Here is a 25920-nt window from a genome sequence, read left to right as displayed (position 1 = left end):
TGTCTCCTAGTGATGGTGGGAGTTAATTTTTGTTGCCTCCATGGGAAAATATTCAAGTTGCTCTTTAAAGAGGTAGTGCTACTCATATATTTATAGCATCGTTTTATATTTCAGAAATTTAGAATTATGTTCCATATCCTTCTTACTTTCAATCCAGACTTCTTTCAATCCTTCCATCCTTTTTTTTCCAACATAACTTTACATTTGGTGGAGTTATGTTACCTATTTTCTTTTTTAAGAGATATTATGAAAATCAGAATCATTCACTTATTCATTCATTTTTAAATATGTGGAGCATCTACTACATAGCAGGCATCATTTTTAGGCACTAAAGTTTCTGTGGTACACAAAAAAATGACAAAATCCCTACTCTCATGAAGCTTACATTCTTGTGTATTAGACAGAAAAATTAGATAAACAAGTTGGCCAAGGAAGGCTTCGGTGATAAAAACTCCAAAGAAGAGGTGATGGAATCCCAACTGAGCTATTTGAAATCCTAAAAGATGATGCTGTTAAAGTGCTGCATTCAATATGCTAACAAATTTGGAAAACAGCAGTGGCCACAGGACTGGAAAAGGTCAGTTTTTCAAATCCCAAAGAAGGGCAATGCCTAAGAATGTTCAAAATACCATAAATTGCACTCATTTCACATGCTAGCAAGGTAACGCTCAAAATCCTTCATGCTAGTCTTCAACAGTATGTGAACTGAGAACTTTCAGATATACAAGGTAGATTTAGAAAAGGCAGAGGAACCAAAGGTCAAACTGTCAACATCCACTGGATCATAGAAAAAGCAAGAGAATTTCAGAAAAACATCTACTTCTGCTTCATTGACTACACTAAAGCTTTTGACTGTATGGATCACAACAAACTGTGGAAAATTCTTAAAGAGATGGTCCAGACCACCTTATCTGCTTCCTGTGAAACCTATATGCATGTCAAGAAGCAAAGGTAAGAACCAGACATGGAACAATGAACTGGTTCAAAACTGGGAAAGGAGAGTACATCAAGGCTGTATATTGTCACCCTGCTTATTTAACTTATATGCAGAGTACATCATGTGAAATACCAGGCTGGATGAATCACAACCTGGAATGAAGATTGCTGGGAGAAATATCAATAACCTCAGATATGCAGATAACACCACCCTTATGGCAGAAAGTGAAGAAGAACTAAAGAGCCTCTTGATAAGCGTGAAAGAAGAGTGAAGAAGATGGCTTAAAACTCAACATTCAAAAAACGAAGATCATGGCATTCAGTCCCATCACTTCATGGCAAATAGATGGGGAAACAATGGAAACAGTGACAGACTATTTTCTTGGGCTCCAAAATCACTGTGGATAGTGACTGCAACCATAAAATTAAAAGATGCTTGCTCCTTGGAAGAAAAGCTATCACAAACCTAGACAGCATATTAAAGTGCAGAGACATTACTTTGTCAACAAAGGTCTGTATAGTCAAAGTGAAAAAGTGAAAGCGAAGTCGCTCAGTCATGTCCGACTCTTTGCAACCCCATGGACTGCAGCCTGCCAGGTTCCTCTGTCCATGGGATTTTCCAGGCAACAATACTGGAGTGGGCTGCCATTTCCTTCTCCAGGGAATCTTCCCAACCCAGGGATTGAACCTGGGTCTCCCAGATTGTAGGCAGATGCTTTTACCATCTGAGCCACCAGGGAAGTCAAAAGTATGGTTTTTCCAATAATCACATATGGATGTAAGAGTTGGACCATAAAGAAGGCTGAGGACTGAAGAACTGATGTTTTTGAACTGTGGTGCTGGGAAGACTCTTGAGAGTCCCTTGGACTGCAAGGAAATCAAACCAATCAATCTTAAAGGAAATCAACCCTGAACTGGAAGGACTGATGGTGAAGCTGAAACTCAAGCTTCAGTACTTTGGCCACCTGATGTGAAGAGCCAACTCACTGGAAAAGACTCTGATGCTAGGAAAGATAGAGAGCAGGAGGAGAAGGGAACAACAGAGAACGAGATGGTTGGACAGCATCACCAGCTCAATGGACATGAGTTTGAGCAAGCTCCGAGAGACGGTGAAGGACAGGGAAGCCTGATATGCTGCAGTCCATGGGGTTGCAAAGAGTCAGACACAACTGAGCGACTGAACAACAACAAAAATAACAGGTCTGAGGTGGAAGGAAGGGCATGTTGAAGGAACAGCAAAGAGGTCATGAGGTTGCAACAGCCTGAAGATGGAAGAGAACAATTGGAAATGAGAGTAGAAAGGTGATAAGAGGATCAGATCACGTAAATTCTTGTAGATAATAGGTAAGGCCTATAGTTTTCCGTGAGTGAGATGGAAAGCTGCTGGAGGTTTTTCAACAGAAAATTTATAATAACTAACAGAATTCTGGCTGTGTGCTCAGAACAGACTGCAGGAAAGCAAAGGCTGAAGTAGGGAGACCAGTTAGAAAGTTCCTTCTATGAACCAGGCTAAAGATGGTGGCACACATGGGATGATGACAGAGGGAATGGTGATAAACGGTCAAATTGATACATTTTGGAGATAGAGGCAACAGGATCTGCTAACAGACCAGATGTTGGGGGTGAGACAAATAGAAAAGTTAAGAATGGCACCAAGATTTCTGGCCCAAGCAGCTAGAAGAATGGAACTGGCATTAACTGAGACAGGGAAACTTGCAGGAGAAGCTGGTTTGTGAGAGACCATGAGAAGCTCGGTTAAAGACACATTAAGTTAAGGATATCCATTAGACAAGTCAAGTAGGCCCCTGGAAATACAGGTCTGGAGGTCAATGGACAGGAAGAGATAGATCTGGGAGCCAATGTAGATGGTATTTAAACCCAGAAGACTGGATGAGATCACTGTCTTAGGGAATGGACAGAAAAGATGAGAGAACCAAGGACTGATCCTTGGGGAACTCCAAAATTTAGACATAAGGGAAATGAAAAGGAATCAGCAAGAGAAACCAAGATATTAATAGTATATGAACTCTGAATATGTAAAAAATGTAAAAAAGAGTTTCAGCAAACTTATTAAGGTTGAATTAATGAGAAAAATAACAGAAAACTCAAACAGAACCACTAGGAACTCTGCAATATTGCTAAAATGATGTGTTCTGCAAAGAACCATAATGAAAGGAATGCTCCACTGACTTTATTTTTTTCACGCCAACTGAGGAAGACTAAAGACAGGAAGAAGAGCTTGGACACAGATGCTGGCAACTTAGGGCACTGATACGTTCTGCTTCTTGAGTACTGGCGGCATTAAAGGCCAACAGGAGACACCTCAGGGGCTGCAGAGAAGAGCAAAATGACTCACAATCAGGTCCTCAACACCTGTATACAGAGGAGCTATCTAATGCAAATTATAGGGAGTACAAAGAAATTGATTTGTAGAAGAAGTACCTTTCACAGAATATATTCAAAGTCCCATTACATCAGGTAAATTATAATGTAGTGATTTAGCTAGGGTAATTAATTTGTTTTCATCACCTATAATATCATAAAATAGGAAGTAGCGGGAGCCTCATGGTTACATACGCTATATTTTTTAAAAATCAATCTTTGCACAACTGCATATAAAAATAGGCAAAAGGCAGAGGGGAGGGAACCAAAACTTCAATTTAATCCCAAACCCTCAGCCCGAATTTCCTCATTGCTCATTCTCACCCTGAAAATTCAAACAGCTCTATACCCAGTCTCAGTATAAAGCCCAAATCTAAGAGGACTCTTTGAATTGCCATCCTAAAGTAAATAAGATCATTGGGATTAGGAAACAGTAATATCCAGTTCATAAATTTAGTGGTAACAATTCTAACAGTGGATCTCCATATATGAGATAACCTAACGCCCAGTGTTTATAATCTACTGGACTATTTCAGCATCAATTCTGTACAGTCATACTACCTATGCTTCCAGTCCACCCCACTGTGGGTGAGGTCAATAATTAAATGCAGGTAGGTTCAGGATTCGGAGAAGGCAATGGCACCCCACTCCAGTACTCTTGCCTGGAAAATTCCATGGATGGAGGAGCCTGGTGGGCTACAGTCCATGGGGTCGCAAAGAGTCGGACACGACTGAGCGACTTCACTTTCACTTTTCACTTTCATGCATTGGAGAAGGAAATGGTAACCCACTCCAGTGTTCTTGCCTGGAGAATCCCAGGGACGGGGGAGCCTGGTGGGCTGCCGTCTATGGGGTCGCACAGAGTCGGACACGACTGAAGCGACTTAGCAGCAGCAGCAGGTTCAGGATTGAATGAGGGAGCCAACACCCTGGGATCATAAAGCCTTTGCTGACCTTTATTCAGAATCTGATAATAAAGAACATCTTAATGCACAGGTGACCTACCTAGATAAAATGGAAATTAAACAAATCCTCATGACTTAACAGCTCAACTCTGAAAATAAAACTTCCAAGAATCACAGGGAAATTTACCAATGCACCAACCCAAAGACGACCATAAAGTACAGCTTCAAAGAAAAACAACACCTTCAAGAAACTGGAAGGATAATTAGGTAAGATAATATCCCATCAGACAGTGACTTAGTACATAGACATCATAGTAAAGATACTGTATTAGAGGTCTTCCAGGAAATTACAAAACAGAAGTTACATTCCTGATGAAGACAGAATGACAGCAAAAGATGAAACCAAAAAATTACCCACAAATATAACGTTAATGGGTATCTAATAAGTTATAGTTAAAATAATTTAGAGGTGGTAGCTATTCAAAGTGACTATAATCAAATTTCATGAAAAAAGTAGGCTAAGGGCAAATGGCAGAAGAAGAGTGCAAGTACTGAAAAGCAAAAGCAAAAGCACGTAAGATGGCTTGATACTAAAGTCAGAAGTGAGACTGGATAAAAAAAACCAAATATAACTATATTTCCTTTTAAAACCCCACTTTTGGAGACTTCTGTGGTGGTCCAGCGGTTAAGTTCATGCTTTTGATTCACCAGTTCAATCCCCGATCAGGGTTATATGCTGCACTTGGCATAAACAAACAAAAAAAAACCCTTCAAACTTTATAAAAAATTTTGCACAGCAAATAGAACTATAAACAAAATGAATGAACAACCCACAGAATGGGAGAAAATATTTGCAAGCAATGCAACTAACAAAGGATTCATCTCCAAAATATACAGACAGTTCATGCTGCTCAATATCAAAAGAATAAAGAACCCAATCAGTAAATGGGCAGGGACTCCTGTGGTGGTCCATTGGGCTAAAACTCCATGCTCCCAATATAAGGGGCAAGATTCCATTCCTGGTTGGGGAACTAAGACCTGGCATGCCTCATGGTGCAGCCAAAAAAAGAAGATAAAAAAGGGGGGCAGAAGATCTAAACAGACATTTCTCCAAAGACAGACAGATGGCCAAAAAGCACATGAAAAGATGCTCAACACTACTAATTATTAGAGAAATGCAAATCAAAACTATAAGGGGGACTTACCCAATGTCCAGTGGCTAAGAATCCACCTTCGAATACAAGGGACATGGGTTTGATCCCTGGTCAGGGAGAGGATCAACTAAGCCTATGCTCCACAATAAGAGAAGCCTACACAGTTCAGCAAAAGAAAGCCTTCAAACCACAACAAAAAGCCCACATGCCACAACAAAGACCCAGTGTAGTCAAAATATTAAAAAATAAATTAATTAAAAACAAACAAAAAACTACAATGAGGCATTACTGTAGTTTACCCCAGTCAGAATGCCCATTACCAAAAAGTCTGCAAACAATAAATGCTGGAGAGGGTATGAAGAAAAGGAAACTCGCCTATACTGTTGGTGGGAAGGTAAATTGGTACGACCATTATGGAGAACAGCATAAATATTCCTTTAAGAACTAAGAACAAAACTACCATATGATCCAGCAATCCTACTCCTGAGTATATATTCAGGGAAAACCGTAATTCAGAAAGATGCATGCATCCCAGTGTTCACTGCAGTATATTTATAATAGCCAAAACACATAAGCAAACTCAATGTCCATCAACAGAGGAATAGATAAACAAGATGTGGTACATATATATAATACAATGAGATTTTACTCAGCAATAAAAAAGAATGAAATAATGCCATTTGCAGCAACATGAATGGACCAAGAGATTACCATGCTAAGTGAAGTAAGTCAGAGAAAGGTAAGTATCATATGGTGTCACTTACATGTGGAATCCAACAACAATAACAAAAAAATGATACAAATGAATTAATTTACAAAACAAACAGACTCACAGATCCTGAGATCAAACTTAGGGTTACCAAAGGAGAAAGGTGGAGGGAAATGATAAATTAGAAGACTGAGATTAACACATACACACTACTATATATAAAATAGATAATTAACAAGGACCTACTGTAGAGCACAGGAAACTCTACTCAATATTCTGAATAACCTATACAGGAAGAGAACCTGAAAAAGAATGGAGATACACACACACACACACACACACTAATTCACTCTGCTGTACACCTGAAACTAACACTGTAAGTCAATTATACTCCAATAAAAATTTTTAAAACTTAAATAGGACTTCCCTTGTGATGCAGTGGATAAGAATCCTTCTGCTAATGCAAGGGCCACAGGTTTGATCCCTGATCCAGGAAGATCCCACATACCACGGAGCAACTAAGCCCATGCTAACAATGCTGAGCCTGTGCTCTGGAGTCCAGGAGCTGCAACTGCTGAGCCCCCGTGCCACAACCACCGAAGTTCAAATGCTTTAGAGCCCGTGCTCTGCAACAAGAGAAACTAACGCAATAAGAAGCCTGTGCACCACGACAAGAGAGTCACCTCCACTTGCCACAACTAGAGAGAAGCCCAGGCAGTGTTGAAGACCCAGCACAGCCCAAATTAATTAAAAAAATAAAACAGCCAAAATACTGGAAAGAACCCAAAATGTCCAACTGGTTAACAGATAAACTGTGGTCTATCCATACAAGGAAATATTATTCAGAAATAAAAAAGGACAAACTATTGGTATATACAACAATATGGATGAATCTCAAAAGCACTGTACTTAGTGAAATAAGTCAGACACGAAAGGTTATGTACTGTATAATCCCATTTGTATGAAATTCTAGAAAGTAATAAAAAGCAGACAAGTAATTGCCAAGGGTGAGGATTATAGGGAGGGATCAGAATGCGAAAAGGCATAGGAGAACTTCCTGGAGTTATGAACACAGTCTATATTATGATCGTGGTAGTGATTATCAAACAAAGCAGGACCTTAAGGCCCTTGACCGCCCTCCCGCATATCCTCAGCTTGCTTTCTGTCTGTGGAAAAACATTAGCCAATGAATAAGTTTAATCAGAGAAGTGAGAAAATGTAGAAACAAAGGAAAACAGTCCAACAAGACTAAACAACAGTTGTCATAATAACAATAGAATAACAATAATGATATGCTGAATATTATACTCAGCATGTACAGCATGTAATAACTACACAAGACAGCTGTATAACTGTTATCCAAAGTGGGTGTTCAGCTACTCGCATCTCAAAAGCTGGTAAGTAGACAAGGCTGGTGGAAAGGAAAGTTTGCTTTATTTTGGAGATTGGCTCCCAGGGTGAGTAGGTACTGCTGTCTGTTCAAAGGCTGACTCCCCCGACTGACAGTTGGTGGGCAAGAGCTCTTATAGACAGAGGGAGGGGGCTCCACGCAGAAAACAGTAGAGTCAGCTCTGACAGTTATCTTGAAATTGGTCACTGGTGCTCTGATCAGCATCATCTTGATTGTTCTAAGTATGACCCTATGTGAGCCTTTACAACCCTGGGGATTGTAGCCCATCAGGCTGCTCTGTCCAGGGGATTCTCCAGACAAGAATATTGGAGTGGATTGCCATTCACTTCTCCAGGGGATCTTCCCCACCCAGAAACCCAACTCTTATCTCAACATCTCCTACAAGCAGGTGGGTTCTTTACCACTAGCAGTATATATTTGTTACAATGTATATACATTTACATACTTGAACTAGTGAATATTTCACTTAAAACATTTGTCAAAAATCACAAAGTTGTAAACTTAAAACTGGTAAACTTGAAGTATGCAAACTAAACCTCAAAAGAGCCTATTTAAGAAAAGATGCTTCAGGGAGCTCTCTCGGGGCCTAGTCGTCAGATTTGGTGCTTTCACTGCCCTGGCCTGGGTTCAGTCCCTAGTTAGGGAACTGAGATCCTACCAGCTGCATGGCACAGTCAAAAAAAAAGAAAGATGCTTCAAAAAGAGTAAGAGAAAAACTGTGAGTGGGAGACAATGAGACAGTATTAATTATCATTATCACTACCACTGTACATATACTGTATGCCAGGTGTTTGATTATATTTTATCTCAAAACCACCAAGCAAATTAAGCATTATTATTTCTATTTTCTTCAATAGATAACAAGATTGAATAACTAGCTAGTAAGTAGCAGAGATAAGATGATTTAAGTCAGTCTAGCCTCTTTAACACAGTTATACTCTCAGAAAAGGTTCTACTTTATTGGAGTTCAAAAAGCACAGAACTAAGTATAATATGAGGTTGGGTTATTCATATAGGGAGAGTTTAACAGTGTTCATCTACGGGGAAGACAGCATTTGTAGGTATAAAGAAGATTTTTATTTTATACTTTAAATGCTTCTGAATTGTTTTAAAATACTTTAAAAACAAGTATTTTATACCTTTCAATAACTTATTTAAAAAGATGTTATATAGCCCCAAGTAGTAAACTCATAATGGGTCCCTTTCTTTTAACTGTTATAACTTTAAAACTGTGGAATATTTAGTAAAATATCCTTGTATATCCCGTCTGATATTTAAGAAATGTTCTCTACAATCTAGAAACCAACACTTGAAAATGGCTCCCATTAAACCAAACTATCTATATATATACATACCAAATAAATATTTGTTAAGTATCAGTAATCACACATTAAAATTGTGAAAGATGATGCATCACAATGGCAATGCCTACAGGTAAAACTTTTCTCTGTACACATAAGCTAGCATCTGGAGTTTTTATGTTGAACTCTTTATTAGGAGAGATACTGGGATAATCAACTGCATCTAATTAAAGTCTGCTTAGAACTGAAAATGCCTAGTAATCCTGAAGGGAGAAGACATACCAGGAGATTAAATTAATTAGCAGTCAAAGCTAATTAGCAGTAATTAAGATCAAACACAGGTGGGGTACTAGACAGAAAAGTCTGAAGATTACACATTTGGTTTTAAGACTCCCTAATGGTCTTCTTGCCTTCGGTCTTTCCTCTTCAAATTACAAACCAACACAGAACTTTTATAACTTCAGCAATTTGGTTATGAACAAAAGATCACAAGAAAACTGCAGCAATATGAAACATGCAGGAAACAAGTACTGAAAGCCATTATAAAAAAAATTTTAAGGTGGGGCTTGAACTAAAATATCTCGATGATGGGAAAGAAATAAATGATCAACATGAGCAATGGTATGAATCATAGAAAGAAATCTTAGAATACAGCAGTGACTGAGATATGGAGCTATATAAATGGTTTGCTAACCTGTTTTCCTATAATTTACAAAGAGGGAAAAACATAGACTGCATGTATAAACTAAGTGGGTACTGAATAAGAAAGAAAAATCAAGGAAGGGTACATAAAATAGGTGAAGGAATTGAAAGACACTATGGTAGCCAAGAGATAAATGGATAAAGAAGATGTAATATATTTATTTGCTACACACAGCAACTTGTGGGATCTCAGTTCCCAATCAGGGACTGAATCCATGTCCTCGGCAGTGAAAGCACAGAGTCCTAACCACTGGACAACCAGGAAATTTCCAGTATTAGGTTTAGTTAAATAGGTCAGACAGAGAAAGACAAATGCTCTATGTTATCACCTATATGTGGAATCTAAAAAATAAAACAAATGTATATAACAAAATGGGCTTCCCAGGTGGCACTAGTGGTAAAGAATCCGGCTGCCAATGCAGGAGACATAAGAGATGCAGGTTTGATCCCTGGGTCAGGAAGATTCCCTGGAGGAGGGCATGGCAACCCACTCCAATATTCTTGCCTGGAGAGTCCCCTGGAGGACACAGGAGCCTGGCGGGCTACAGTCCATGGGGTTGCAAAGAGTTGGTCACGACTGAAGTGACTCAGCATGCACACATATATAACAAAACAGAAACAAACTCAGAGAACAAACTAGTGGTAATCAGTGGGGAGAAGGGAGAGATGCAAGGTAGGAGTGCGAGATTAAGAAACACAAATTACTATGTATAAAATAAACAAGCAACATGGATATATTGCACAGCACAGGAAAATATACCCATTATTTTGTATTAATTTTAAATGGGGTAAAACCTATAAAAATACTGAATCACTAGTTTGAGGTACACCGCAAACTAATATAACATTGTAAGCCAATTATGCTTCAATAAATTAAAAACAAATATTGTTTTAACTTAAAATAGACACTACAGTGGCAAAAAAAAAAAATCATAGATTTTTTTCCCCTGGAAACTGATGCACAAATATCATTTTATTACAGAAAGATTATTAAGGGAGAGAAAGGCTTTTTTTAAGTGGAAAAGAAGAGCTGTGCTTTGTTATAACGAATTTAAAACTTTGCACAGATATCTAGTTAGAAATATTCTAAGGACAATGAATAAAAACAATACTTTAAATGACTATATCACAAAATAGAAAAAATTTTAAGAACCCTTGCAAGATTCCCTGAAAGCTTTGATTAAACCCTCCCACTAAAATAAGGGAAGAAAAGAAGTATACTTTCATTTTAGCTATACTTTATGTAGATTTAAAAGCACAGTTCAGTAGGTGAACATACTGGGTGTTAACCCCTTCAGGCAAAGTACAACCTCAGAAGGCTGTTAACAGAAACAAAGCTGTGTTATTTCTTTAGTGTTCAGTGAGAGATGAAGAAGAAAAGAAAACACTTACTGTCCACGAGGATACCAACGGTGCTTGGTAGTAAAGAACATTTTACTGAGTTGTTCTATCATGGGTCCTTGCTCTAAGTGTTCACTTTTTTCTTCTAATCTGGTTTTCAGTACTAGATCATGTGTTTCTTCATTGTTATGCACTGGATCTGGCCGAGGGATAGGCTACAAAATAAACAGCAGTGAACATCAACGTGTAGGAATGTTAGCCAGCATCTGATTGAGTTGACGGTAAAATAATTACCACCACAGTATCTCAAGGTGGGTAGGTAAGTCACCAGAATGGTTTCACTGAGTCGCACTGTCAGTTAGCATATCAGAATGTACTGTCCAGTGGTTATTTTTGGCTGCACCAGTCATGGAATGTGGGATCTTAGTTCTCCAACTAGGGATTGAAGCTATGCCCTCTGCAGTGGAAGTACAAAGCCCTAACCACTGGACCATCAGGGAAGTCCCCAGAAATATTTTTCTTCTCATATCAAGTTCTGGGTTTCCTTTCCAATAATAAAGTTATTACTTAAATTTATCTTCCCCCAATAATAAAGTACTTATTACTTTACTCTATATTTCTCAAAACTATAAATCGTGCCCATTTTACTTTTTAACTTAAAAGTTTACAGTCTCAGGATTTCCCTAATGGTCCAGTGGTTAAAATTTGATGCTTCCACTGCAGGGGGCTCGAGTTTGATCCCTGGTCAGGGAGCTGAGATCCCACATATCACATGGCTCATGCAAAAAAAAAAAAAAATTACAGTGTCTACAGTCTCTAACATTAAAGTGAGATACAATGAAAAACCTTCATTTGCAAATGACATTTTTATATCCAAAAGGAAAATTTTTCAGTATTTTCATTTTAGGTGACTGCACTGGAATTAAATGATGCTTTATGATAATTTGAGTAGTTTCTTTCCCCAAAGACGTTAATTACTAAAAAAAAAAATCTCATTTCTTCCCAACACTAGTAAGACAGCATATGCCCATCAGCAACAGTGGCTGACTAAAGTTCTTAAAAATCAGTGCCTTGGAAAGTCAGCTTACCTATATTTTAAATATTAAGAGATATGACATGTAACACAAGATTGTAACATTATATTAGTTTTACAAAAAATATAACATATATAAAATAACATATATGTATGTTACATATATATCATATATAAGACATATATATATTTATACATAACATATATAAAAGACGCTTGCTTCTTGGAAGAAAAGCCATGACCAACCTAGACAGTATACTGAAAAGCAGAGACATTACTTTGCTGACAAAGGTCCATCTAGTCAAAGCTATGGTTTTTCCAGCAGTCATGTACGGATGTGAGAGATGGACTATAAAGAAAGCCGAGCACCAAAGAATTGATGCTTTTGAACTGTGGTGTTGGAGAAGACTCCTTAGAGTCCCTTGGACTGCAAGGAGATCTAACCAGTCCATCCTAAAGGAGATCAGTCCTTAATATTCACTGCAAGGACTGATGCTGAAGCTGAAACTCCAATACTTTGGCCACCTGATGCGAAGAACTGACCCATTTGAAAATACCCTGATATTGGGAAAGATTGAAGGCAAGAGGAGAAGGGGATGAGAGAGGATGAGATGGTTGGATGGCATCACCGACTCAATGGACATGAGTTTGAGCAAGCTCAGGAGTTGGTGATGGACAAGGAAGCCTGGTGTGCTGCAGTCCATGGGGTCACAAAGAGTCAGACACAACTAAGAGAATGAACTGAAAACATATATAAGCTTTACAAACACCTTATATATGTATTACAACACAATGAAACCTTGAATTTACAAATGAAACAATTCAAACACAGACGTCTTCTTATATTCATACACTATTAATGACAACTACTACATTCTACCACTGTATTAAATGTTAGAGCATATATTCATATTTATTTAGCTTATGTACATGAAAAAAATAAAGCCATTTTAAAAGGCAATCTGTAAGTACATGATGGTGGTGCAACTGACTAAGTACTTCAGAAATGCAAAGTAACAAAGACATTAGTGAAACATAAAACAGGAGCCAAGTTAGAGCCTTGTCATAGAGTGCAGAATGAGTTCTAGAAGGAATAAAAAACATTACAAGTAGAGCAAAGTAGGTAAAAACACAATAAACAGGCAATCTTAAAAAAGGGACCCTGAGAAATAAAGATTATAAAAAGCTTTCACAGTTTCAGTTTTCGTGGTTCAGTGGTAAAGGATCTGTCTAAAATGCGGGAGATGCAGGTTTGATCCCTGGGTCAAGAAAATCCTCTGGAGAAGGAAATGACAACCCACTCCAGTATTCCTGCCTGGGAAATCCCATGGACAGAGGAGCATGGCAATCCATAGTTCATGGGGTTACAAACTGTCAGACATCACTTAACCACTGAGCACTAAGTACAACAATTTGACATAAGTAGAAATAAGGAACCACAGTGTGGGAGGGAATAAGGAGAAAGTATAATGAAGAGGTTAAGAATTTGGGCTTTGGTCAATAACTACTAACTCTGTGACCTTGGAAAAGTTATTTAAGCTCTTAATTTCCTTTCTGTAAAATCTGAGGAGTAATTACCTACTTAATATAGGTTTGATGTGAGAGTTGGGACCATAAAGAAGTCTAAGAGCCGAAGAATTGATGCTTTCAAACTGTGGTGCTAGAGAAGACTCCTGAGAGTCCCTTGGACTGCAAGGAAATCAAACCAATCAATCTTAAAGGAAATCAACCCTGAATATTCATCGGAAGGACTGATGCTGAAGCTGAAGCTCCAATACTTTGACCACCTGACTCGAAGAACTGACTCACTGGAAAAGACCCTGATGCTGGGAAAGATTGAAGGCAAAAGGAGAAGGGAGCGGCAGAGGATGAGATGGTTAGACACCATTACTGACTCAATGGACATGAAACTAAGCAAACCCCAGGAGATAGTGAAGGACAGGGAAGGAAGCCTGGCATGCTGCAGTTCACGGGGTTGCAAAGAGTCAGACATGACTGAGTGACTGAACAAGCTACTAATGTTTCTTTTAAGGCCTCAAACAGGAAAAAAGTATTAATTTATTATTATTTTTTAAAGAAGTGTCCCTTAAACATTTAAAGTAATTTTATAAGGTCATCTCTTACATATAGAGTGAAATATTAATATATGTCTTTGTAAGTTACTATCAGACTCTGAAGGATACCAGCAAACACTAGATTAGAGCCTATAGTTTTCTCTCCTTTAAGTTATTGTGTTGTTATTGTTTTTAGTCGCTAGTCATTCCTGACTTGTTGTAACCCCATGGACTCTAGCCTGCCAGGCTCCTCAGTCCATAGAATTCCCCAGGCAATACTGGAATGAATTACCATTTCCTTCTTCAGAGAGATCTTCCCAACCTAGGGATAAAGCTGAGTCTCCTGCTTAGCAGGTGGATTCTTTACCACTGAGCCATCTGAGAAGCCCCTTAGGTTACTATACTTGTTACTAAAGATCAAATGTTTTAAATATTATCCGCTATTTTCAAGTTAATAAATGTTCATTGTCTCCCTTCCTATTCCCAAACAGGCTCAATTCTAATATATCACAAATTCTCTCTGCTTTGTATAATTAAAAACATTTTCTTTCCCAGGCACACAGAAAAAAGACATTAGAATTAATGGCTTCCTCGAAGTCTAAACCAAAAGCCTCTACAGACTTAGAACTGACTTTTAGGTTGCACTTGATCTTCCTGATCAAATTTCAAAGAAAGGGTACATGAATATTTCAGTAAAAAGGAAAAACTAAAACTGTATGTCAACTTTAAAAAAACATTTAGAACTGTCATCTTGAATTTTCCTTGTTTTTCTTAAGAATTTTTAAAATTTGACTTTTCAAATTTTCCACTAAATCAACCACTAAAAAGAATTGCCTAATACTTACATTTTTACTTTATTTTTCCAAATTATTATTTTTTTGTCCCTGGTTTAAAATCTTTATTTTCCTAAACTAGAAATCATAAATTCTAGAAAAACATTTTTAGTTTTAATAAGACTTATACCTGGGCGAAACAGAAAGAAAGATCTTTTTACCTGGATATTTGGAATATAATCAACATCTAGATGCAAATGCAAGTTACCAGAAAACCAATCATATAAATCATTTTAATTTTCTTAAAGTCAGTGTCAGTAGGTATTTCTACATATGAACAGGATCTTTGTACGCAATATGCTTTCTAGGGCCTAGAGAATTAAAGGGTCCACTAGAGTTGCAGCTGGGCTTCCCTGGTAGCTCAGATGGTAAAGAATCCGCCTGCAATGCAGGAGACCCCGATTGATTTCTGCGTTGGGAAGAGCCCCTGGAGAAAGGGCATGGCAACCCACTTCAGTATTCTTGCCTGGACAATCCCCATGGACAGAGAGGAGCCTAGCAGGCTACAGTTAGTCCTTGGGGTCACAAAGAGTTGGACACAACTGAGCAACTAAGCACAGAACAGAACAGAGTTGCAGCTACTTCCTTGAAAAAAGAAAATCCAATCTAAATGATAAGTCATGTTTAAATACAGTTATTTAATGCTATATACTTTGTGAAATCTGTAAATCTAGATTCAAAAAGAACATATTTTAACAATGTATTTTCAAGAATGTTTCCTATTGTAAATAAAGTCCAATCTGTAATTACTTGAGAAACAAAAAATTTCCAAGCTTCTACAAATTTGTATCTCTTAGCTTTAAAACAGAAAATCATGGAGAGGACCCAATTTATTTAGTTGATCAACAAATATTTATTGTGCACCAACCAAGTACAAAGGTTTTCCAGGTGCTGATGATATAGCAAAAAGTAGAACAAAACAGACAAGGCCCTGTCCTCATGGAGCTTACATTTTAATGAAGGCAGACACACAGAATAGCAGGAAAACATCCATTGTGCCAGAAATGATAAATGCTATTGAGAAAAGCAAAGCAAAGAAGGACAACAGGGACTCCAGGGGCAGGGTACTACTTTAAATGCAGTGGCCAAGGAAGGTCTCTCTAGGTAACAAATAAGGAAAGGCCTCAAGGAGAGGGAATAAACTACAGCATTCAGGCAGAGGAAGCAGTAACTACATGGGCCCTGAGGCCGGAGCTTCCTAAGTATCTACCTTAAAGAACAGCAGAGAATCCACTGTGTAGAGGGATTATGTGTGACCTCACACGAGTGATCTCCTAGACTAGAGAGGGATACTGAAGACACCGGAAAGGAGACAACTGATACAGCAAAGGAAGGGCAACAAAAAAACAAACAGAGACGGGTATGTATGCAAGGGAGTGATGATGATGACGACCATGGAATCGATCCCAGGTAAGGAGAATGTATGAGATACGAAAAGGACTGCGAAAACATGGTTCCATCAATCGATGGAGGTCTTAATGAGGGAATAAATAATTCTTGGAGCTGGGAAGCTAGGAGGAGCTGGTAGCACACTAATGGAATTCTTAAACATCTAGATTGGGAGGAAGAATTATTTGTGATTAAAACCTCTCTAGAAAACTACCATGGGCTTCCCTGGAGGCTTAGACGATAGAGAATCCACCTGCAATATGGGAGACCTTGTCCGATCCCTGGGTTGGGAAGACCCCTTGGAGAAAAGAACGGCCAACCCACTCTAGTATTCTTGCCTGGAGAATCCCCATGGACAGGAGACCTGGCAGGCTACAGTCCACGGGGTCGCAAAGAATCCGATACCACTGAGCGACTAAGCACAGCACAGTGGCAAGGAACAACCATGGGAGTGGGGGCCGCTGTAGGGATAAAAGGTCAAGAAGTCAGACGCTGGGGTAGTAGACAGATCATCTACACGGACACTGAAATAACAAAGAATTAGGATACAAACAGTGTTGGTGAGTGTCAAAGTACATTTAAAATCTTCAAAGAAGAGTGGAGGGATGGGGAAGGGAGGATGAGAAGTGAACTGCAGGATGACAGCAAAAAAAAAAAAAAAGATAAGGAGATAGCACGATTTAATGATCCAAACTACAAAGCAAGCTAGAAACCATTAGGGAGGAGGAAAGATGACCTGGATATGACAGTGAAGAGCCACAGGGACATCTATTCTTTCTCTAGGCTCAGTAGTAAAAGGGTTTAGGAGAGAAAGCATAACTACTTAAGAGTGCTACGGAAGCAATGGGGCTAGGGTACAGCCAACTTTCTTTTAAGAGTCAGAAGGCGAAGCCAACGTTCTAGAAGAAGTTAAGGTTCTGAGAGACTTTATAAAGATAGCAAGTTTTAATAGAATGCAGATGTTTTAAGAGTTGGGAAGGACAGGAAAAGTGTCAGATTCATGGATGCAAACAGCTATATGGAGATGAGAATCTGGATAGTGAGAAAAGACCACACAATCTTGGGCTTTTTAGTATAACTACTAACACAGGAATAAAGCACACAACCAGAAAACTAATACAAAATAAAAATGGGAGAAGACACAATACAGTACGAGCTAGAGGTTACAGGCCAAAAGCCAGTGACTTACACCTGTTTTCTAAAAGCTGTTCAAAGAAATGAAACAGAAAAGGTACAAAATTACTGCCTATGATACCTAGCTAGAATACAAGGTAGGCAGACAAAATGACAAAATTAAAAAGAGAATACAAAATAGCAAACTAAAATTAATTTTTTCTATCAAATCAGTACTCTAGACTTAATGATGATTTTTAAAAACAGCTACCACTAGATGCATCATGTGATGAACTACTTAAGTATTTTTTCCTCAAAAAGCAAATCAAACATTTCCAAATATAGTAGAAGAAGGCTTAAAGAAAAAAGAGAAAGCAATTCACACATAAAATAATAAATAAAGACTTGGGTCAAGTTAAATAAATTGTATTAAAGTAAAAACATAGCCTCCTTTATCTAGTGCTTCACTTTTGAAGAAATATGGAAAACATTAATTAAACTAGGCCACTTAAAATTATGCCCATGTTGGCCCATTAGAAAAAACTAACCAAAAACAGGAAGAAATTCACCAAACATTAAAGGATGATCAGAACCAACACAATATAAAAGTTATGAAACAGCACTCTAAAATACAAACTTCTCATAATTTATTAGCCTGCAGTATACAGTAGCATGGCACACTGTGTTTTTAAAATTTATACTAAGTGTGTTTGATCCCTAGTCAGTAACCTGCCAAATTTTAGGCAAGAAATTGATGCCATAGTTGTGTTGAAATGGTTCACTTTGTGTATTGAAAAAAATCTTTAGAGAAAGAGGAAGAGAAAAATCAAAACAGTAAAATAAAAAAGCCAAAAGACAACACCAAATAAAGAAAATCAAACAATTCCCTTCTCTTTGGACACTGTAAAGAAGTGTATTTCAACAGCAAATTAAAAATCATAAGAGATCTGCTTATACATACTTTTGTGTGTTCATATGGAATGTCCACAGAAGGGTGGTAGCATACAATTGTCCTGGCATCAGATGTCAGAGCAAGCTCTACCTTGCTTTAAAAAAAAGAAGAATGAACGTTTCAGAGACAGGTTTATACTGTATTCAAGGCAAAATGAGTATTAGAGCTCAAATCTGTTAATCACCAATCCCTGAAGAATAAATGCCGTGTCACTGGACTGGCAAAGGAGGTACCCGTATCACAGGAGACAATTCAGACCATCCCACAAAATATGTCAATTTAACTACCACAACAACCCCATTACCCATGATTTTATCTATTATCCTTTGAATTACTTGTTTTGTTAGTTTGTTCTCCAAATCTTTGGAAGAGATCTTCATGTTCATGCATCACTATTAATAGAACTTCCTTTCCTTATCTAAAAGCTACCTTCAAAAAGCTGTAAGATTACTTGAATTATTAAAGCTGAAGATCAGCAAAATACATAATCTTCCAGGTAAAGGATCACCTGAATTTCCAATCATAAAGACTGTAGCTGAACACTTTTTCTAGATCAGCATTTCTCCAAGCGCCCTTGGCATAATGCAAAACATGTAAGATTCAATCTTTTCAGGTTCAAAAAGTGCCACCTATTATCTAGTCTTATTGCATCACTATCCTAATACTTACTAAATTTACAATTAAAACTGGTGTCAAGAGATAAGAAAATATATTTTTACTAAATTTCACAATAAAACAACTTCATGGGGCTTTCCTGGTTTCTTCAGTGATAAAAAAAAATCTGCCTGCCAATGCAGGTGACAGGGGTTTGATCCCTGGTCCGGGAGGATCCCAGATACCACGAAGCAACGAAGCCCACTGCGCCACAACTACGGAAGCCCACATGCTCTAGAGCCCCGTAGCTCCAACTACTGAGTCCCCCGTGCCTAGAGCCCGTGCTCCACAAGAGAAGCCACCAAGATGAGAAGCCGGCACACAGCAATGAAGCCCCTGCTCACTGCCACTAAAGAATGCCCAGGCAGATCAACAAAGACCCAGCAGAGCCAAAAATAAATACATAAATAAAATTATTTTTTTTTAAAAAGTAACTTAAGAAAAAAAAAATGTTGTAGCTTCTGCACATAGGACTCTGCTATAAAGGACAACATTCCATTCATATGCTACTCCTAGCTCTTAGCATACTGACTAGAACTGAATAAGTACCAAATAATTTGTGGTTAAATTAAATATTTACAATTTAGGATTATTCAATATCAACAAAAGATAAGATAAATAATTGTTTAAGCTAACGGATAAGAACTCTAAGAGAAAATCATAAAAGTAATTAACTTTTCAAAAAAACTAAAGAATGCTTCAGGAAGAAAAGACAGCATTTCTATCAGCACATCTGTCTTAGAACAAATGAAGTATTCACTGAAACACAATGATAAATGATTTTTATTTAAAACATTTATAAGTCCAGACACTGGGTAAATAAGATCACTGAAATATTTTTTAAAAACAAAATTAAAGAAAGAACAATCAGAAAAGAAAGCAGAAATACCAAAACAAGAAATAAAACAATCATTTCAGACAGAGCTAAGAGACTCATTTTTTTTTTCCAACTGGATTTCAATACGTACCAATTATAGTCATCTGGAAGAGAAGAATATGTAGATTTGTGACCAACACAATATAAGGCTCCGTCTGCAAAATCCCCAAACAGTAAAATGGATTTAGTTCATTTGAGCATATGTTCTCACACAAATGTAAAGTTAGTTTTACCCATTCAACCAATATTCACTATATTCACTATGAAGCAGGGCTGTACTTGGAGCTAAGGATTCAGTAAGTTAAGATCCTGCCCTCAAAAAAGGTTCAAACCCGGCGAGAGAGGGACACGTAAACGAACAACTCCAATACAAAGATAAGCCCTGTTAGCGCAGAAGAACTGGGAGTAGAAGGGGCACACCGACAAGTCACAAAACAGGAGTATGGGTTCAAGAATAGGGATATGATCTTTAGGGTGTTCTGAAGGATGAAGCAGTAAACTGGAGTTATTAGTGGATAAGTACAACGTTCCTTGCTGTTGCTAAGTCACTTCAGTTGTGTCTGACTCTGTGCGACCCCATAGATGGCAGCCCACCAGGCTCCCCCATCCCTGGGACTCTCTAGGCAAGAACACTGGAGTGGGTTGCCATTTCCTTCTCCAATGCATGACAGTGAAAAGTGAAAGTGAAGTCGCTCAGTCATGTCCGACTCTTAGCGACCCCATGGACTGAAGCCCACCAGGCTCCTCCTTCCATGGGATTTTACAGGCAAGAGGACTGGAGTGGGGTGCCATTGCCTTCTCCGACAACGTTCCTTAGAGAGGTAATAAAAAGTGCCAACAATCAAAGGAAAGAAAGAACATAAAACTTTAGTGTTGGGAATTCCCTGGCGGTCCAGTGTTTAGGACTTGGTGCATTCACTGACAGGGGCTGGGTTTGATCCCTAGTCAGGGAATTAAGATCCTTCAAGCCAGGGAGCACAGTCAAGTAAATAAATAAAAACTTCAGTGCAACTGGAGTGCACGGTCCATAAAAGGGGAGTGTTTAAGTGACAAAATACAAAATAAACTTCAAAATCAACTTTTCTTAATCAAAATGCTGACATTTCCTTTTTTTAAGAATACCTGCAAATTCAAACAGAGAAGGCAATGGCACCCCACTCCAGTCCTCTTGCCTGGAAAATCCCATGGATGGAGGAGCCTGGTGGGCTACAGTCCATGGGGTCGCTAAGAGTTGGACATGACTGAGTGACTTCACTTTCACTTTTCACTTTCATGCATTGGAGAAGGAAATGGCAACCCACTCCAATGTTCTTACCTGGAGAATCCCAGGGACGGGGGAGCCTGGTGGGCTGCTGTCTATTGGGTCGCACAGAGTTGGACACGACTGAAGTGACTTAGCTGCAGCAGCAGCAAATTCAAAAGCCATATTTTTTTAACGGTTTGTAAAAGGTTTCTCTACATCCAGAGTAATGATAATTCTTTTAAATATAAAGGAAAAATGTAGTTCAGTATGGTTAAAAAAAATTCTGAATAAATCTCCTGTAGAGATCAACTTCTCTCAACTAGTCTCTTGCTCCTCAGTATGGAATGCCATCCCAACTTGGTTCAAATACCACTCATCTTTCAAAAGTCAAATGCTACTCTTCCATGAAATTCTTTTTCCCTTTTCCCTGCCCGACAACTCCCATCACAGAAGAGCTGTCTATTCTGCATACTCCACAACCAACACTCCATACAACATTGCTATACCATCTCTGTGGTCTTTTTTTTCAATGCACCAGTTATTTACATGTATCAGAGATGTCTAAACAAAGTTGCATTTTCCATCTTTGTATACCTCTCCTTTCCCCAAGGACTGTATATACTTAAGAGTGGCAATGGCACCCCACTCAGTACTTTTGCCTAGAAAATCCGATGGATGGAGGAGCCTGGTAGGCTGCAGTCCATGGGGTCACTAGAGTTGGACACGACTGAGCGACTTCACTTCCACTTTTCACTTTCCTGCATTGGAGAAGGAAATGGCAACCCACTCCAATACTCTTGCCTGGAGAATCCCAGGGACGGGGAAGCCTGGTGGGCTGCTGTCTATGGGGTCACACAGAACTGCACACGACTGAAGTGACTTAGCAGCAGCAGCAGCAAGAGTTCTAAATATAAATCCTTACTCGAATACATTAAAAAGTACCTTAACAAAACTCACTAGACCGTGAAAGATTCTTCAGCAAAATGTTGACCCCACAATTCCACTGATGTAAAGATAACAAAAATACAAAGAATTAGAAATATAACCTCATCTTTCAAAAGATTTATTAATTTTCATTATTTGTGCTAATACAGAAGTGTACTCATTAAGACAAATCAGAGGGTAATATAAAAATCATTTATACATATTTTATTTTCTTGTTTGACACTGTTGGGGATCTTCTTAACTATGTATGGATTAGTATTAAAAGTCATTTGTATTCTCTGAATATAAACCAGCTAAGTGATCTACATGCTTGCTGAAAGAAAAGAAGGTTGGGTGGCAGAGGAAGGACAGAGAGAATTTACCATTTTTAGGTAGGCAAGAGGGAAAACTCAAGACAACAAGACTTTCAGTTCAACAGAAACTGCAAAATTTCTACTCTGCACTTACAGACATTTGTTTGTACCCTCATGACACATACATTCTACCTTCTATTCCAGGTATTGTTTCCATAGTTGTCTATTTTAACTACGAGTCTAAATAAATTCTTAAATGAACATCCTGCTTATTACTGTGCCCCCTATCATGCTTAATAAAAAAGAAGAGACTGCTAAACTGCCTCTGAAATGTTAATTTCTGTATAATTAATACTCAAAAAAACTTATTTGACATTTTAGCAAGAGAAAAATTCTAGATATGGTTAAGTATCAGAAGTTCTAAAGGCATAATTAGGACTGATGGCAAAGTTAACGTCAATCAATCCAAAGCAACTCAATATGCCAAAAAGAATCTCCCATGAGAGTCAGTTCTCCACATCTCAAGGACTTTTCCTGTTTTATGTATATATTTATACATACACACGGTTTAATTGCATTATGATATGATCTGTAAAAGCTGATAGTCCTATTCATTTTCAAATGCTGAATTATCTTAAATTACTTCAACAAAGACAGTATAGCAGAAAGTATATTGAGAAGACACAGTTTTGACCTTAGCTCTAATTTATCAGATATGCAATTTGGTTGAGTTTCTGAGGGCCAGAGAACTCACGCTCCTTCATCTTCAGAAAGACAATATCACCACATGATAAGTAAATTATTGTAAAATGCAAAGTTGTAAACATCAAAAGACTTAAGGTGCTTAAAAGTTGAAAATTTTTCACAGTGGCTATATATTTCAAAAGGTTTTAAATGTTCCTTTCAGAGTACAGGAAGGCCTTTTTATTTGTGCTCGTTGAATTTGCCAATAACCGTTTGCTTTGCCTCTAATCTTTTAACATCCTTCCCTTTTGTATAAAATATCAATAGCAACAGTAATAATAATATTTTACCTTCACTAGTAATAATACAAATTGTGTAGAATAAGGGGCTTCAGGATGCAAGAGGTTAGGTAGTCCATGATTATTAGGATGACTGAGCGATGAAGGAGTTATTTTCTGGGATAGCCCAACTGGTGAAGTCTACATAGACATTTTTAACTTTGCCATGGGCAGATTAACTGGTTTTCAGATTAACCTGAGTAAGGACAAACTGCTGTTTCAGGACATGGACTAGGTAAAAACTGATCAGGCCTGATTTCCCATCAGCCCTGGGGCTGAGTTCCTATCAGGGCAAAAGAGAGACTAATTGCAGCAGAGCTCTCTCCCCAAGTTCTCAACAACAAATGCTCCTAGGTAATCAAGGGCTGACTGCAGTTTTGTTTTCACTGATTTTAGTGTGTATCTGAAGACTCTTAGCAATCTCATCCTCTGTTTACTTAATTGTACTTTTATTTATATCGTTTTTAACCCTCTAGTCTTCAAATAACTCTTTTTCTCTTAACTCAGTTCAGTTCACTTGCTCGGTCGTGTCTTTGCGACCCCATGAATTGCAGCACACCAGGTCTCCCTGTCCATCATCAACTCCCGGAGTTCACTCAAACTCATGTCCATCAAGTCGGTGATGCCATCCAGCCATCTCATCCTCTGTCGTCCCCTTCTCCTCCTGCCCCCAATCCCTCCCAGTATCAGAGTCTTTTCCAATGAGTCAACTCTTCACATGAGGTGGCCAAAGTATTGGAGTTTCAGCTTTAGCATCAGTCCTTCCAATAGAAATGTTCAATTACAAATGGTAGTCAACAGGAAACATGAACAAAGAGATTAAGATTGGGCAGAGATGAGTAAAAATGTTGGCCGACTAGCTAAACACGAAAAAGAAAACCTACTATAGCATTCTAACCATGTCTGCTTTAGAAATCGGAGAATGCAGTTCACAAACAGAGGAAAAGGGAAGAGAAAAGAAGGTTGGTCAGGAAATAAGATTTTAATTGCCTGTTTATTTATATAGGTCAATGTTTTGACTATCAAACATGTATTACTAGGCTTTGAAGAAAATATTACACTGTTTCTTCAGAAAAGGAAGAAATTACATTTTTAAAAAAAATTACATAGAAAAAATACAAATACACCAAAATATTAACAATAATCATATCTGTAAGATGGAATTGTACATTTGGCCCTTATTTGCTAATTTTAAGAACTGCCAAAAAAGTAGTATATGAGGACTTCCATGGTGGCTCAGTGATAAAAAATCTGCCTGCCAATACAGGAGACATGGGTTCAATCCCTTGTTGCGGAAGATCCCACGGGCCAGGGAGCAACTAAACCCTAGCACCACAACTATTGAGCCTGTGTTCTAGAGCCCAGGAGCTTCAACTACTGAAGCCCGAGTGCCCTAGAGCCCTTGCTCCACAACAAGAAAAGCCACCTCAAGAAGAAGCCTGAGCACCGAACAAAGAGTAGCCCCTGGTCTCTGCAACTAGAGAAAAAGCCTGAGCAGCAACAAAGACCCAGCAGAGCCAAATAAATAAGTAAATAAATAAATACTTTTTTTAAAAAAAAGCAGTATGTGGAAACATAAGTAATTCAAACCAGAAAAAGTTCCTCTTTATTAGTCCTTCACTTGGCCTCAGTTAAATCCCACTTGTGGTCTACAAAGATAACTTACTTGGTCCACATCTTTAACTCTTCATTTATAAATGTTGATATACATATACAGGTCAATCATCTTTCAAATGCACAAATTAGATCATAAAATAGATACTGTCTGACATACACCCCTTTCTATATAAGGATCTTTCCACATTATACAATATGTGGAATAGATATGCCTCCTATATAATAGCAAACATATACAATAACTAAACACTGTAAATTTTCTTCAGTGAACACATATTATGATATTATAATATTTGAAAAAGTTTAAAATCTCTTAACCATTAAAAAAAAACAACACCCAACTTACTTTCAACTGGAAATAAATGTTTCAACATAGTTCTGCTTGATATTGCCCATTTTACTGCTGCCAATGCCATGGTGAATCAAAATGCTTATCAGGTGGTATAAAGATGATTTGAAGAGAAACTGCTTTTAAAATCTGCTTCTAGATATAACAATCTTCACCCCTGCAAAAGCGATAAAGAAAAATCAGTGCTACCTATGATAAACTGAAGCGACACAACACACTGAACAGCACAAAATAAGATCACTACCTAAAACCATAGACACTAACGCAAAACTTTTTAAACAACTTTCCGCTTCCAGGCAATATAGGACAACGAGCAACACCATCAGATGTTATAGTTATTTCCATTCAATGAGTGCACAGCCAATGTGTAATTACTCTTAGAAACAGTCAGTCACACATGCTACACAGAGCATTCTCCTTTCATAAAGCTAATGTGTCAGTGTACAACTTCCCAGGTACCAAAGACAAGATCTTATTACATCTCTTACAATGGTATTGTTTCTGATTAAATGAAATATTAAACAAGATGACCCAGCCGTGGCTTATTAAATATTGACTTAGAGAAACACACATAAACATCCTATCCTAAAGCCCCGAATAAAATTTCGCCCTCTTATATATGTATGAGATTTCTAGCTTTCCAAGGTGCTTTCACTACCATTCATCTTACTCTCATATTAATCATGGGAAGTATCGTTATTTTGA

The 25920-nt window shown here is 38.0% G+C and overlaps 1 protein-coding gene across 5 annotated transcripts in view; it reads right to left on the bottom strand.

Moving 5' to 3' along the window:
• MRPL42 (mitochondrial ribosomal protein L42) overlaps nt 1–25920 on the bottom strand; it is a 30812-nt gene that overhangs the window by 3960 nt on the left and 932 nt on the right. For 4 of the 5 annotated variants that reach the window (NM_001037622.2, XM_005206118.5, XM_005206117.5 and 1 more), the window contains 4 exons: nt 25213–25372; nt 19838–19901; nt 18225–18309; nt 10893–11056 (listed from right to left, as the gene is read on the bottom strand). In NM_001037622.2, the coding sequence (NP_001032711.1) occupies nt 10893–11056; nt 18225–18309; nt 19838–19901; nt 25213–25282 (383 nt within the window). In that variant the 5' untranslated portion in view covers nt 25283–25372. Of the gene's footprint in view, nt 1–3111; nt 3267–10892; nt 11057–18224; nt 18310–19837; nt 19902–25212; nt 25373–25920 lie in introns of those variants that run through there. The other variant, XM_005206120.5, reaches the window with a different exon arrangement.

The sequence above is a fragment of the Bos taurus genome, chromosome 5, assembly GCF_002263795.3.
Source record: "Bos taurus isolate L1 Dominette 01449 registration number 42190680 breed Hereford chromosome 5, ARS-UCD2.0, whole genome shotgun sequence".
Taxonomy (NCBI): Eukaryota; Metazoa; Chordata; class Mammalia; order Artiodactyla; family Bovidae; genus Bos; species Bos taurus.
The sequence above is the reverse complement of the archived record's forward strand: the minus strand, read 5'-3'. Positions and strand labels throughout refer to the sequence as shown.